Genomic DNA, 16,854 nt, shown 5'->3' with positions numbered 1-16,854 from the left:
TTGCTCCACCACCTGATGGGCTTCTACTATCCCCCTCCCCAGAGCTGACTGTCACCTGAACCACAATCAAGCTGACCACACCACCTGGAAAATTCAGCTGTCTTCCAAGATTTTGCTTTATCCTAATGGATAGGTCCTGTGCATGCTCCAGTTTGTTCCCAATCCTTATCTTCCTTGGAGAAATGGAATATTAATATGAAGAGTAACGTTTATTAAACATTTGCTATATAACAGAAACTGTACTGTTTTCATATGGATTTCCTTCTGTAATAGCCATAACAATCCTAAAAGGTAGGCACCATTGTTATTTCTTTTTCACAGATAAGAAAACAAAGTCTTAGAAAACGTAGGTACTTTTTTCAAGGTCACACTGCTAGTAAACCAGAAAATGCCCAGGACAAATCTAGAGCTCCCCTCTTACGTTTCCCTTCTTTCAAAGATCCTAGTCCCTTGCTGTCTGTTTTCCAACATCTGAAAACTGGTGTTTCATAGATGTTGTCCAGTTTTACAATTATGTGCAGAGGGCTAGTCTAGTGCCATTTACTACATAAGAATGAGAAGCAGAAGTTGTGTGAGCATATGTAGATTTGGGAGTTGTCTACAGACAGGACTATCACATTCTCTTCTCTGCTCTACCTTACCTTCAAGATAAAATAAAAACTTACTGTTAAGACATTCATATCCCTTCATGATATGCCTGGCTGACTGGCTTCATCACTGATCATCCCTTTCTTACAAATACACACACACACACACACACACACACACACACATACACACACATAAATACACACACACACAGCTTGACCTACTTGTGGTTTTCCATGTACATTTTATTATGCTCTGCTTTTGTACATACTGGTCCTTCTGCAAAAATATTCTTCTCCTACCCCTAATTGCCTTGCTAACTCCTACTTATCCTTCAGAATGTAGCTCAACTATCATGACTTTCAGGATGCCCTTTCTGGTTCAGTTAGCATTTAATGTTCCCGTATTTGTGCTCTTATATCACTCTGTTTTTGCCTTTTTCAAAGCTGTATTGCACATAGTTGATGGCAATTGCCTATCATGACCTGTCCTCTATGCCCTCCACCCTACCCTGCAGATTGAACATCTCAAGGAAAGAGGCCAAGTCTGATTCTTCTCAGTCTCCATGGAGTGGCACAGGTTTTAGCAAACTTTTCTACACGGGGCCAGATAGTCAATATTTTAGGGGGTTTGCAGCCAGATACTCTGTCTGTTGTAACTATTTGACTCTGCCATTGCAGCATGAAAGCAGCCATAAACACTAAAAAATAGTATGTAAAATAAAACACTTTATTGGAATAAGAACAGGCAGTGAGCTGTAGCTTGCTGATCCCTGGATTAGCACATAGTATAGAGGGTGTCCCAAAAATGTACACACAGTTTGAATAATTACTAATTCCAATGGGTTAAATCTAAAAAGAAATGAACATCTATTGAGCTATCATAAAAAAGTGTATATACATTTTTGGGGGACATCCTATATGTCCAATAAATGTTCATTCAATAAACTAACTTAATAGAATAGGATATTATTATTGGAGGCCTCAAGGAAATATAAAAGAATATAACCAATTTCAAAAGTGCAAGAGTTGGTTCTAGAATGAAAAAGTGACACTTTTCTTGAGACCTTAAGAAAGGAAAAAAGTTGATGGCAATAAGTTCTAGCTGAGCAACAGAAAGGTGAGGAATTTCTGGCCTAATTGACATATTTCCCCATGCAGAGCTTTTTCCAGGAGGCCAGACTGGGATGTGATCCTGAAAACTAGAATGGCTTGGTTAGAGTGAGTTTCTGAAGCAGCCAAGAGCAGGAAGAGCCACAGAACAAGTCCTAGTACACGCTGTGTCTTGGTCAGCACCCAGGGGCAAACCCAGAGGAGCCAAGTTCTGTAGCCAATTCCAAGGTATCAGAAACCATGCAGATTCTGGAACTGAGCCTAGGATGAGAATAACAAGGGCAAGAGGAAAGTGAGATCCAAGATGACTTTTATGAATAGAGCTGGCAAGTCCACCGCATTTTTCTATTGGCCACATGGTGCATGGATGAGTCTGTGGGCGGGTTGACCTTGGTCTTCTCAGAAGAGTTAAATGACAAGGTCGTTTACTAAAAGATAAAAGGTGGGAGAAGGCTAAGACTTAGAGATCAGAGGAGTTCTGGTGTTGCTACTCTAGCAAATTACAGGGTCCTCCCCCCCCCCCCCCCCCCAAAAAAAAAAGATTTGCTGAGGCTGAGGTTGGATAACAGGATGCTGTAGTAAACCAGTCACCAAGTTGTAGAACATTCTCCAGTGAAGTGTTATAAATGGATGTCAAGGAAATGAATGGGCGGCTTTGTTCAGGCTTGGGATTGGCAGGGGAATACAGCCACTGTCAAAGCAGGCCAGGAAATCTGGGCTGTCACTGAACACCTGCCGTATGCAGAACATCTCAGGGAATCCATTTACCCTGCAGTGTGCTGTCTCCCACACCAGACAAAAAGCCAGAAAATACTCTTCTTTTATCAGTGATGGCCTTTTAGGCATCGTTATGAACAATGGTAATTTAGCACCAGCAATGACAACAGAAAAGGTGTCAGAAATAAGGCTACTGCACATATATTCAGGATATATGTCCCTGGAGTGGCATTTTAGACAAATGTACCTGGTTGGCTATCGGTATCTCAAACTCACATGTATAATCACTTCTTCCTGCCGCTTCCCACCTGCCTGTGTTCCATCTATGCCTTCATCTAAGCTATTGGGAGTAAATGTCTAGACCCAGATGTGTATAGGCCAATTGGACACTGCCAGAACCAGAATGAGGCATGCTAAACCAAATGGCTGTGGCCATACCTGGGAGCAAAAGGGGTTGGTGATGGTCTTGGTGTCTCTGCCCCTGCACCCAAGACTGAAGCTCAGTGTTTCACCAAGGACCCCAGTGGGAGTATTTCTTTAAGAAGGCCACAAGCATTTACCTAGCCCCCTAGTCCCAGACCTTCTGATAATGGGGCTTCTCTCTCTCCTCTCTTATTTCCTGGAGGATGGTGGGGCCCAAGTCTAAACTTCTCTGTGTCTCAGTCTACTGGATTCTGCTTAACCACCTTACTCTGCAGGCCCCAGACCACTGTGTCACATTTAGACAACTCTCTACCATTTTTTCATATCTAGGTTCTTGCAGCTGACCTTTCTATCTCTACCTACCAGTCCTAAGTCAAACTGCTGCCCAATCATCCAATCAGAGTCTCTTTGGTTCCCATGCCTTCCAGAAACTTGACTGGATTTGCCCTGCCTTGTTCCAATTTAATTTTACTGATTAACATTTATTAGCATCGAGCCTATTTTATGTGCCAGCCACTAGTCATTATTTCAGCCTCAAAACACTAGGAGGTTGGTCAAGTCAATATTCCTACTTTACAGAAAAAGAAACTGAGCTTGAAAGTGATTAATTTACTTATTCAAGCTAGGAAATTTCAGAACTGAGACTAGAGTACATGTTAGTCTAGTCCAAAAATCAGAATTTTAACTATTTCACCAAACTGCCTCCCAAAGATTGTCCCATCTTTCCTCTTATTGCTCATACCTCTGACCCTGAGTCTCCATTTTCTCTCCAATGCCCTAAATCAGACCCTATACAACTCATGCAGGAAATGCCAGTGGGTCTCCTAGTTGGTCTCTTCACCCTTGGGCCCTCTGGAGTGTATCCTGCTGGAGATGCGGTGTGGTGTGGTGGAGAAGAGCTGGGCCCTGGCACCAGACAGACCTAACTCAGTCCCAGCATCTTCAGTCATCTGTTTCTATGATCATGGATTAACTCCACATCTCTGAGTCTAAGTTTCCTCATGTGGAAAATGAAAATTATAATTGTGTCTGTATCAAAATGGTTTTCTGTTTTGAGTGTTTAATGTGATAATGTTGGTCAAGTCATTGGCACAGTGCCTGGCACATAGTATCAGCTCAATATGTAGCTATTGTCATTCTTTCCAGAAGGAAACTCCCATCATGTTTTCCCCTTTTATCAATGCCATTTACCATGACCGGCACTCAGCACCCTCCCACAACCTGGCCCTGACTTTCTTTTTCATTCTATTTCTTTGTCTTCTAACTCTTCAGCCCACCAAATGGTCTTCTCTGGTTCCTGGCCTCTCAGTGGGGTGTAGAGAAAAGAGTGTGTCTTCTGGGATCAGGCAGACCTGGGTTTAAACCCAAGCTTTGCTCATCACTAGCTCTGTGAGACTGGGTAGGTTTCTTACCATCTCTGGGACTCAATGTCCTCATCTAGACAATGAGAATGAGGTTGTAGCAAGGGTTATATCTAGGAAAGCATTATACCTAACACCTAATACCCTTCAATAAATGTTTAATCCTCTTACCTATTTTTTAATAGAATCCTTTCCTACTGCCCAATCTTCCCATGGGAGCCTCCTTTCAATGAGAAAGTTTCCTAGCTCCCTCCACTTTTTTCTGAATTCCTCTTGTGGATACCCATAGTGCTTTCTGTCTATAATTGTTCAGAAACCTTTGTTTTGTACAGTTCTTTAAAGTTTTCATAGTCCTTTCAGAAACCAGCCCAATTACTTTGCACAACTCTGAGAGAGAAGTCAAGCCCAGTAATTACTCTCTTTTTTTTCCCCAGTGCAAATTGATAGTTGCAGAATAGCCACAGAGATGCAGATTGCCAGATGGGGGGTGTAGTTGGTAATGTTGAGATAGCTGGATATGGGGCCAGGTGAGTGCTTGGGGCAGCAGGGGGACCGCTCTGTAGAGTGCATGGTTTTCTGACCACTTTGCTGTTGTACACCTGAAACTGGTATGAAATTGTATTGAGTGTAAACTGTAGTTGAAAATAAATTTTTTTAAAGGCAAGCTGAGGCTCTGAGAGATTGAATGGCTGGCTCGTGGTCATCATGCATTTCTCCCCTGTATCATTCTGCACCTGAATGACTGCCCCTCAACTGAAATCATGCCCTTTCCAATTGTTTTTCAATGGATGCCTGGCTTGTTCCACCAGGGAGGGTATAGTCTGGTCCCTCACCCTAGCTTAGTGCCCTGAATGTATCTGTCATGTGGTTGATGTTATTCATGTGTTGAAATGTGAATTAATGTGGTATGTTGTAAGATCATAGTAGAAAACTTGCAAATGTATTGACTAGAGGGTCGGAACTGATATAATGACATTTATTGAAGGGTAAGAAACCACAAAGGCATCCCACTCTTGAGGCACTCGCTTCTCTGCACATGTGCCTTCAGACTGAATCGTTGGATGTTAGGGGAATTTGGAGTTAGCTGCTCCATCCCCTGTGCTCTGTGTTCTTGTTTCTGTAATAACCCTGACCATGCTTAATTGTAAGTAATCTGCTTATCCATCTGTTTCTCCGCCCCTAGACTGTGAGTCCCTCCAGAGCAAGCACCATATCTAATTCCTGTCAGTGTCCATGGCCAGCCACTGCACTTGGCACAGATTTAATGGAAGTTGAGTGAATAAACCAGAAAGACCCATCTGGGCCCATCTCCTAATCCCCCTATGATTGTGCTTGTTCCCATCCTCTTATCCTGTTCCATATTTTCTATTTCTTATCTCCTATACTGAATTGAGGCAGGTTTCATGTTTTACTCATTTTTACAGTCTCCCTAACAACCAGGAAAGGAGGAAGTTATAATTATTGAGTGTCTATTGTGTTGCCAGTAGTAATTGCATATATATTATCTCACTTTTTCAAAAATTGAATTTAATTCATATAATAGGTTGATAAGGTAGGCATTATCATTCTTGAATTATAAAAAAGGGAGCCGAAACTCAGGGAGATACAGTAATTGGAATTTGACCAAGTTTACACAGCTAGGAAGTAACAATGCCAGGATTTGGATCCTTCTCTGTTGGCTTTAAGACCAATGGTTTCTTTTCTGTTGTTGGTTGGTGTTTGTTTCTTAATAGCATGCAGGATAGCTAAGTGCTTTAGCCCAGTAGGTGTCAGGAACTATGCTGAACTGAGATTTGAATGTAATCACATTGAATCCAATCTGTTCAAGCCTGCTCCCAAATGCTCCGAGCACAGACACTGCCACCTTCCCATTGGATCATTTGGATGAAATGCTTTAGGAAATGTGTACTGAGCACTCACACTGCATCAGGCACAGTGCTAGGTACTGGGGATACAGTGCTGAAGACAAGTTCTATCAGGGAGCTTAAGTCTAGTGGAAAGCAGACAAGTAACAAGTGATTTTAAACGTTATCTGTGCTGTGAGGAGGCCTAAGACAAGGGTTTCAATCAGTCTTGGGAGGCTTCTGGATATCACGAAGGAAGGATGAGTTGGCCAAGTCAAGAGTAAAGAAGCACAGAGGGACCAGCATGGGCTAAGCCACTGAGGTACGAAAATTGTAGGTAGGACACCAGGCCAGCATGGCTCAGTGGTTGACCATGAAACTATGAACCCGGAGGTCACGGTTCGATTCCCAGTCAGGGCACATGCCTGGGTTGCAGGCTCAATCCCCAGTGTGGGCTGTGCAGGAGGCAGCAGATCAATGATTCTTTCTCATCATTGATGTTTCTATCTCTCTCTTCCTCTCCCTTCCTCTCTGAAATCAATAAAAATATATATATTTTTTAAGTTGCAGGTAGGATGGGTCTGGAACAAGAGGGCATTTTGATGGCACAGAACAGGGGGACCAAGAGGTGCTTTGACTGGTTTCCCTGAGCTCATATCATGAACCAAAGGCCAGCACTAGTTCCTGCTCTTGCTCTGACACAAGCAGTGCTCTTGGCTGAGATGACAGCTAGGACATTCTCCCCACTCAGGAAGTGAGTGAGAGAAATAGCGGGCAGCGTCTCCATCTGTCTTCTCTAGGGACACAACAGATAAACGCAAGTTTGCATCTCCCTGATGTGTGGGAAATAATGAACAAGCAGTTGGGCAGACCCACGCGGCGTTGTCATCTGCCTGGGGTGGGACAAGGCTGCCCTCAGCAGGCCAGAAGGCTGGCTTTGTGCCCATGCTCTTAATGTGCCCTTGGGAGCAGGGACCATGGGATAGCAGGTGGCAAACGTAAACAGGATCAGGCCGTGTTGGGAATCATTTCCTAAGTGGTGGGTTGCAGTGGAGAGTTCTGCCCACTCTGGGCCACAGGGTGGTGAACTGCAAATGTCAGTTGAGGCCGCCCAGTGCAAGTTTTCCTCTTCCCTATGTCTGAAAATGTTCTTAAACTGGAGACTTTTTAAACCCAACCAAAGAATGGCAGAGAACTAAGCCAACCCTATGATGAATTGTATGGAACTTAGTAAGACATATATATGTGTCTACATTCATCACGTGCAAAGCAAACCCAGTGTCACACTGGTATTGACTCTGCTCCTCTCCCTCCTCTCTCTGGGACTTTAAAAAATCTCCAGGTTAAGATCTGTCTTGGCCCCCCCCCCTCCCCCCAGACCTTATTCTGCTCTCCTCTTATGTCAATCATGAATTCCCGCCTACATCCCACAATAGTCACCCTCCTGCTTGATCCCCACCAAAACACAGTGGACTGGTCACGTCCTCATATGCCAACTGCCTTCGCATCCTTCAGCATGGCTAGCCTGCCTTCCCCACCCCCATCCTGGGAGGTACAGAAAAGCCAGCTAAAGGCAACAATGCTTATTCCCCAGAATTGTAAGCCTATTTCACACTCGATCCCTTTACCTTTTGCTCAGTGCTGACCACCCCAGCTCTGCACTCCAATTTTGCTCCCTCTAATGCATTCTCTACACTGCTGCCTGGATGATTTATCTGAAATTCAAATGTGATCGCATCATTCCCCTACTCAGAACCCTTCTGTGGTTTCAAACCCTTTCAAATGACATCCAGCCTCCTGAAGTATTTAGAACAAAGCCATCCATGAGTAGGCTTCTCCCTACCTCCCTGGCATTATTTCTTACCTCTTCCCTTGACAGTTTGTGACACAGCAATGCTAAATTACTTATGGTTTCCCAAACACACAGTGTTATTTAATGTTTCTTAGCCTGCCAGAAATAGTATCGCCTCTCTATTCTATCTTACAAATTTGATCAGCCTTTAAAATTCTCTCAGCTGTCCCCTTCTCTGAAACCCTTCCAAATGGAAGTCATCATTCTGGGCTGCCTCTGTGTCTTATTCAGTCATCTACCGTTGCCCTGTCTGCATATTCCCAAGACTTACTTGTTCACAGGGACTGTCTTGCTCATCCCTGAATAGCCCAGGGCCTAGCACCGAGCAGGTGGGTAGCCAGCTCTGGTTTAGTTATTGTCGAATTATACTTCCTCCCCATCATTTAAGGGCCTTGAGTTTGAGCCACAGCCACACTGATACCTGCATCCTGATTGGCTTTCCTAGGTCGGGCCAATCACTGGTCTGCAATCATTGGTGGATCCCACTCCAAGAATTACGTGCTGTGGGAGTATGGAGGATATGCCAGCGAAGGCGTCAAACAAGTTGCAGAATTGGGCTCGCCAGTAAAAATGGAGGAAGAAATTCGGCAACAGGTAAGAAAAACAATCACTGAATAACCCAAAACCAGAAATGCAGTCAAAACATTCTTTAGATTTCTTTCCCAGGATCTCGAAATTGATAGTACAATGTGCTGGAAAACCGGTACCCAGGAAGCAGAATCTATTTGCTGAGTCTGGAAGGTCTGGGTTAGGCTGAGGACAGAGGCACCAATGCCCATCATGTTGTCCTTCTCTGACTGTGTTTGTGGTTTCTTCCGTTTGTGCTAAAAGCTGCTGTTGTGGCCACACTGTTGGGGCACCGTCTCTGGTTTCCTGAGAGTCCACGTGGCGGTTTACGATTTGCTTACCATGATCCTTGAGAGCGTCAAGGAGCGACATCCAGGTTGTCCAAGCCAGAACTGCCATTTCCAAAGATAAACATTTGAGGTGTTTGGTAAAGTAGGCAGGTGTTTGTTCTAATCATTAGAAACTGAAGCATCTTTCAGGTACCATGTGCCATGTTCTGTGGGTCCAAGAGCTGTACTATTATCTAGGTACCCACTCCTACCACTGAGAGACAAAGGAGAAATAACTTGTTATGAGGGATCTTGGAAGAGGAGCTGCGTTTTCCTCTGGCCATTCATAGGCTGCCCTGTGGAGAGGAGATGGTCCAGCTTTGGCCATCACTACCCCCAAAACCCCTCTGGGCCAGAGAGAGACAATGCAGGAGGCCATAGAGACACTGGGCCCATGTCTCCCGATGTGCATGTGCCCACAGACCTGAGCAGCGAAGGAAGCTGAGTGCAGCTGAGGTGCTTCCCCTGGAAGTCACACACCTGGACTCCCGGCCCCCACACACCCTAATTGAATGCAACAAAGGTCACCCTGACTCCTACTTTAATCCCCTGAGAAATCCTTTTGGACCAAAGTCCCAAAATGCCCAGGAAATCAGCTTATGTTTCTTATGAATTCAATTTAAAGTCCTTTCTCCATTCTTGGAAAAAATAATGTTTAACCAGATGTTTTAAGATTGCTTGTCATGTATTCATCACAAGTCTATCTGACCAACTGCTCAGTGTTCCTCTGACTCTGGCTGTCCTGCCTGGTCACTGGCATCACTTATTCAGGCCGTAGCACAGCCACACACATCGGCAAAGTCACGGCGGGCTCCTATTGGTCCCAGTTGGTTCCACTTGTCATGGGGGTGGGAGGGAAGTTCCCTGTTTGGGATCCTGAGGATCCATCCATATTTCTAGTTCTCAGGATTGGAATTTTGATACGCTGGCTTGTCAAGTTCTGTCGTGTGGTATGGGGAAAACCATGTGTTACAAATAATGGTTGAAATACTGAAGTTTGCAAATAATTTATATCCAAGGCAAGGGCATCTTCATAATAATGCCAGTCTCACTTGTTCGCTATCTTGAGAGTTTTCTGGAAAAAAAGGAAGCATGTATGAATGTGAGACACTGAGACCGTGTTGTGCTGGTGAACATATCTGTCATGTGTCATAGCAGCAAAAAGATTGATAAGTGATGGACAGGGCCTTCAGCCCTAGAATGCTCCCCTTAGGAAAACATTCCTTGCTTAGTGTGTTCAGAAACACTAGCCAGCACACCTGGGGTTGGCTTCTGTACCACACAGGCGATGTCTGCTTGTCCCAGCTGGCTAGTGTTTCTGACATTAAGTCATAGTCAGAAGTTTAATTATCGATACTGCACATGTTGATAAAAATCCCACTGAGCACGTCTCAAGGTCTATCACTGCCTTTCAGGTCCCCTGCGTACTGGACATGTACCTTTAGCTCTCACTTCTGGTTTGAGAAGACAACATATTGTCAGTTTTACAGATAAAGAAACTGAGGTAGGCAATAGCTAGAGAATACCAGAACCTGAACTCAAGTCTGTCTGCCTCCAAACCCTGTACATAGTACCAGATATTAAATCTGCAGGGCCTTGTGAAAATGTCAGTTGCCTTGTTCAAAACTTGTTAAGATTTTCACGATGACAATGCTGTGAATTTCACAGTTCGGGGCCTGAGAATCTGTGGGTCTCACACCTGACACTGGCCCCGCCTATCCACCTTCCCTGCCCCACACAACTGCCCGACAGAGAAACTCCTCTCACCAGCCTCTGACATAAGCCTGTTTCCAGAGCTACACTAACAATGCATCGAACTCCCAGCTCCTTAGAAAATCAGTTGGATAGAGTGATTTCGGGGCCCCTTCACTTCCAAACACATCATGGTTCTATCGTTCCTGCAAACACCCAATTTATTATATTTTTATGTAAGTCAGGTAAGAAGCAACATAAAAAGGAGCAGAGGTGGGAATCCTCCTAGAATATAAACATGTCCCCTGAATAACCGGGAACTTGTTTGAACACATCTACAAACTAACACAGTGTTCTGAGCCTTTAATACTTTATATCCTACCAATCACTCTATCAAAGAACCCGAGTCCAACCAGGATGAAAATAAAAAGCCCTTTCTTCCCAAGGAAGACATTTATATGCTTACCAGCCTTCTCGTATTATAGACTCGCTACAAGTTTCAAGGGCATTAAAAATCACAGCAGATATTGTTGGAAGTAAATCTGATGCTAATGGCTTTCAAACAAATGAACAAACTAATAATCCCATTAGTAGTGGGAAATTGTGATAATATCATTGAGTATAATTTTTAATGTTAATATAACTACAAAACACCAAGAAAATTATAAAAAATTACAGCAGCATTATTGGCAATAATGACACTGGTGGCTGGAGAGAGTGGGGGAAGGGCGCAGGGCACACTTCTTAGAGGGAGACGGAGGCAAATGTGCTCTGGTGGGCACTGTGCATTAGCCTGGCAGGTCACAAATGGGCAACGCAAGGCAGGTGGTAGCAGTAGAAAATGGTAGATCACACCTGTAGGTAGACCCGGGAACAGAAAGTGAGCTGATGTGTACTCATGGTAACGAAGATGTTACACTAAGACCGTTTCTACTTTATCTAGTGCACATTTATGGCATGTGTACTGACTGACTGTTTGGTTTTCTGCTGGCTGCTGGCCCAAATCTGGTGCCCTACTCACCATGTTATCCTTACTAGGAACCTAGGCATCAGATTCTCCCCCTACCCCAACTTCTGCCTTCTCTCTTAAATTCATTCAGTCAACTCCCTCATCAGCACTGCCCCGTCTAAGCCATCCTCATCTCTTGCCTAAATTCTTGCACTAGCCTCCCGATCTCCCTGCCTCCAATCCTCTTCCTATTATTCATAGTAGATATAGTTGGAAGTAAATCTTATGCTGATTGCTTTCAAACAAATGAACAAACTAATAATCTTATTAGTAGTAGAAAATTGTAATCGTAGATATTAGTCACAGTAGATATTGTTGTAGGTAAATCTCCAGGCCCCAGGCCACTTTATAAAACATGAATCAGGTCCTACCACACCCCCAATTAAGTGTATTAATTTACTTATTCAATAAATGTATTGAACATCTGCTAAATGCCAGTCTTTAGAGATGATGTGACAGTTCATTTCCTGCCTTCATAGCGTCTACATTCTAACAGGGGATACCAAGGAAAATAAGTAATTGTAAATTATAAGTGCAAAAGAACAGGGGTGACATAGAGGACAGTGGTAGAGAGGGACCATTTTAGATAGGTGGTCAGAGGAGGTCTTCCTGAGTAGTAGCCATGAAGCTGAGACCCCAAAGAAAAGCAGAAGGGAGAGATTCTTCTAGATGGTGACAACAGCATGTGCAAAGCCCTGCAGCAGGACTGGGCTTATTGTACCTGAAGAACTAAGAGAAGGCTGGTGTGGCAAGAGGAATGACGGGGAGTGTGGTGCAGCATGAAATATTCACAGAATGGGTGGAGCGGCAGATACATAAGTAACTATTAAAAATTATAGTTTTTCCCTAACCAGTTTGGCTCAGTAGATAGAGCGTCGGCCTGCGGACTCAAGGGTCCCAGGTTTTATTCTGTTCAAGGGCATGTACCTTGGTTGTAGGCACATACACAGTAGGGAGTGTGCAGGAGGCAGCTGATCAATGTTTCTCTCTCATCAATGTTTCTAACTCTCTATCCCTCTCCTTTCCTCTCTGTAAAAAATCAATAAAATATATTTTTAAAAATTATACTTTCTTTAGGGGCATCTGCGCATCGGATGGGGAACTGCAGACACTGGACTGACCGCTCTTGAACGTGCCATTTTCTGAATCCCCCAGGCTTCACTGCTGTTTGCTCCCTCTCCCAAGCAGGCTAGGTGTCCCCTGAAAGCAGGCACCCGTTGGCCTTCCTCACTGCCTCTATTCATACTCATCCTACTGTTTCATTACGGTTCCTTGTACCTCTTCAATTTTAAACATGTCAAATTGCCTCCTTTGGATTATTCTAATATCTCGGGGTCTTCAGGACTAATGTTCCTTTGAATGGAACTTGCTCTCTCTCTGCCCATCACTAGTTTCCTCATTTGGTTTTGGGTTGTTTGATCATCTCTAGTGGTGTTTTTCTTTTTTTTCCAGTGGGAGTCCTCTGTGTCTCCTTAGGGTGACATTGTATCTTGGTCTTGTCCACCTGAGTTTTTATGTCATTTATCAGTGGGGAAGGCCCTACTGCATGGCCAGTATAAATATGGATTCTGCACTCATACATGGGAGAGACTAGGACTTCCGTTTTTTGAAAGTGAATTTTACTCAGGGGTCTGGACAGAGGCCAAGCTTCCTTGCCACCTTCCCCGGTGACTGATGGAGAGCTTTCTTGTATCCTGTTCATAAACAGGGTAGCTCTCCAATGTCCAACTTGATGCAGGAATGTCTTCCTGCAACTCATCTCCCATCAAGATCTTTCCCTCTCTCCTCGCATGGCTTTATTCCCTTCACCTCTAGCCCCAGGGCCCATGTCCTGGTCCACAGCCCAGACAGGCCACCATGTACCAGCTCCTGCTCATGGGCCTGGGGTAGATTTTCCTCCCCATTCCTGGCATCTAGACATTTTCTAAACACAGTTAGGTATTGTTAAAATCTGTCTTGTTGTATTCTGTCTGGCATTTCTATGTTTGTAGCAAAAGGAAGAACCTTCTGCATCAGCTCAGTCTTTCATGTTTCCAGATGCTCACCAAATATCTCCAGCACCTAATTCATTCTCATACCTAGTAGTTGCTCAACAAACATCCGAATTGGTTAATTCACAAGCAAGCCATGAATGTCTCTTGCATAAAACCATTAACTGTGAATGGCCACTCACTCATGAAAAAAAAATGCACGAGAATAAAACACACCGGCTTTTAGGTTTCTCGGATTCAAGGCTTCCCTGCCAGTGAGAGGTCAGATAACGGTGCAACCTAATATAGGCATTGCTTGTTTCATCTTCAGAAAGCCTTTGGCAGATCACCTAAGCCAGCCAGTAGGATGATTGTACCACCTATGGTCCAATAATCAATAAATAAGCAAGTGTTCTTTTTCTTTAAAGTTGAAACAGTTTATAAGACTTTGGGAACTGGTAGAAAGGCTTTGAGATTTTTTTCTCATCTTTACACAGTTAGAGAAGATATATATGTCTACTAAACTTACTTTTCCTGATTGAGTTCCTAAACTTTTGATCACTTTTCTCTAATGAAAACCACTGCCTTATTTCTGATGTTTTCCACGGACTATAACATGCTGCCCTGTCTGGTTGAGAAAGTCACACACACACACACACACACACACACACACACCAGCTCTTGTTAAAATAAATTTCCAGCCTGGCCAGTGTGGCTCAGTAGTTGAGCATCACCTGTGCACCTGACGGTTGTGGGTTAGATTCCCAGTTGGGGCACATACCTGTGTTGTGGGTTCAATCCCCGGTCAGGGCACATGCGGAGGCAACGATCTCTCTCTCTCTCTCTCTCTCTCTCTCTCTCTCTCTCTCTCTCTCTCCATCTTTTCCCACTCCCCTTCCTCCCTCTCTAGAATCAATTTTTTTAAAATTAATAATAAAAAAGACCTACAGTACTTTCCAAGGCTTCTTGGAGTCAGATTGGATACAATTTTTTTAGATTTGTCACCCTGCTGCATACAGCCCCCAGGAGTGCCTAGTTTTAGCTGTGTTACATTAACGTCATTGTCCATCCTTCTTTGTCCTTCCCCATCTCATTCAAAGTTTAACTCCATGGAGTGTGTATAAGTGGGCACTTGTGTTTGATAGAAACAACATGATACTAGGAATGGGGTAGGAAAGGAGTTAAAGATTCTCAGTCACAGACATGAGACAGAAATTAGAACATCATTTGAAAGGTGTGATTTGAGTCCCATGAAACCTCTTGTTTGCTTTCAGTTGAGTCTTCAAACAAATCAAAATCACAGTAGGACAAGCAGCCAAAGCGATTCAGTGACACCTGTTCTTTCATAAACCTGGTCTGCCTCTTCCCAGCCGTTTCTGGCCTCCCTCGATCTGCACCGGAGCATCACCAAATCCGGGGAATTTTTCTGAGAATCTCTGTCTCAGGGAAATGGGGGACCATTTTATTCAAAACTTATAGATTGCTTAACTCACACAAGAATCTATTTTTACAGCAACTGAGCCAAAATATTGCAGACCGAAGGCAAATGTAAATGGGGAATAATTAACAAATTGCCTTAAGATGTAGAGGGCAGTTTGGCAATAGCTATCAAAATGGTACATTTTCTTGTTTTATTGTAGCAAAACACGTAATGCAATATTTATCATCTTAATTGTTTGTAAGTGTACATTTATGCAGTGTTGAGTAGATTTACATTACCGTTTGTACATTTTATTTATACCTCAACATAATAATTCTCTATTTAGGAATTTGTCTTCTGGAAATATTCTCACACAAAGGTGTATGAGGGAGGAGATTTATTATAACATTGCTTATACAAATAAGAGATGGAAAGAAGAAATTTTATCAATAGGGGACTGGCTGCTGTTATATAGTTAAATGCCATGCAACTATTAAAAGGGATAAGGCAGATCTGTATATACTGGAAAGCGAAACAGTGCCTCTAGCTTTCTGCCATGTAGGGAAAAAAAGGTAGGTGGGTGAGAATCAAATGATTATGTGCACATATAAAATTTTATATGCATAGAGTGTTTCTATGAAATTGTCTCTAGACCAGGGGTTAGAACTGAAATGTGTGTCCACATTTCACCATCTGCCTTTTTGTACTATTTGTACATGTACAAGAATGTTATTTAAATAAACAAAGAAAACTTTGATAAGAAATGGAATACTACAAAAAGACCAATACCCCAAACTTAATTTTTAAACTTCAAGTGCTACCCCCAAAAATGCCAAATAAGTTTTTAATTATACAGACTAATTCTATGGAAGAGCTACATAGTCAAGAATAGTTAGAAAATGGCTTAAAGAGAATAATGATTTGGGGGGTGTAGGGAAGAGACTAGCTAAACCAGATATTAAAACTTCATTAAATAAAACTGTGTGAAACTAGAGCATGAATAGACAGAGTAATAGCCTCAAATTCATCTTAAATTAAGTATATGAAAAAAGTATAATTTCAATCGGTTGGGGGAAAATTGATTCTTTAATAAATGATAATGACACAACTGGAAGCCACAAGAAAACCAGTTTGCTTCATACCTCAATTCTTAAACCAAAATAAACTCCAAGTATATAAAAGATTTAAATATTTGAAAATGAAGATGTAAAAGCATTAGAAGAAAACATGAGAGAATCATTTTTATAATCTAGAACAAAGTCCCTTCTAAGCATGTTACACAATCCAGAGGCCCTAAAAGAAAAGACTGATAAAAGTAAGCTAAAAACAGTTTTTAATTGTGGGAAAGATTCTTTAAAGTTTTTAAAGATGAAGGACAAAGTGGGAGAAAAATATTTGTAGCTCTTACAGTCACCAAAGGGCTAAGTTCTTTAGTATATAAAGAGCACTTATGTGTCAATTTTAAAAGACCAATAAACCAAAAGAAAAAAATCATCAAAATACATAGAAAGTTCTCAGAAAAAGAAATTAGGTGGCTTTTAGATAGTTTAAAAGATGCTCAACTTTATTTACAATTACAGAAATGCAAATTCATTCACAGAGCTACAGTTGACAGATGTAGGAAAACAGAAACTTCAATATGCCAATTGTGGCAGCACAGATGGATACAACTCTGTGGAGGGTACATTTCTCTGACTCAGTGGTTGAGTATTGACCCATGAATCATGGTTGATTCCTGCTCAGGCCACATGCCCAGGTTTCCGTCTAAAGATCCTGAGTAGAGGGCGTGCAGGGGGCAGCCAATCAATGATTCTCTCATCTTTGATATTTCTATCTCTTCTTCTCCCTTCCTCTCTGAAATCAATAAGAACATATTTTTAAAAATGAGAAAGTGAGCAGAGTATTTATAGTGTGTTCCATTTGTGTTATCTTTTGAAGACGTATGCATATATCTCTTGAAGGGTGCATAA

At 42.7% G+C, this 16,854-nt stretch overlaps 1 protein-coding gene across 3 annotated transcripts in view; it reads left to right on the top strand.

The window, feature by feature from the left end:
* Positions 1-16,854, top strand: part of SPON1 (spondin 1) — a 247,809-nt gene that overhangs the window by 138,361 nt on the left and 92,594 nt on the right. For all 3 annotated transcript variants that reach the window (XM_070428271.1, XM_070428270.1, XM_070428272.1), the window contains one exon: positions 8,343-8,491. In XM_070428271.1, the coding sequence (XP_070284372.1) occupies positions 8,343-8,491 (149 nt within the window). The remainder of the gene's footprint in view (positions 1-8,342; positions 8,492-16,854) is intronic.

Source organism: Myotis yumanensis, unplaced genomic scaffold, assembly GCF_028538775.1.
Source record: "Myotis yumanensis isolate MYYU_CA2020_CCGP unplaced genomic scaffold, mMyoYum1.0.hap1 SCAF_10, whole genome shotgun sequence".
Taxonomy (NCBI): domain Eukaryota; kingdom Metazoa; phylum Chordata; class Mammalia; order Chiroptera; family Vespertilionidae; genus Myotis; species Myotis yumanensis.
The sequence above is the reverse complement of the archived record's forward strand: the minus strand, read 5'-3'. Positions and strand labels throughout refer to the sequence as shown.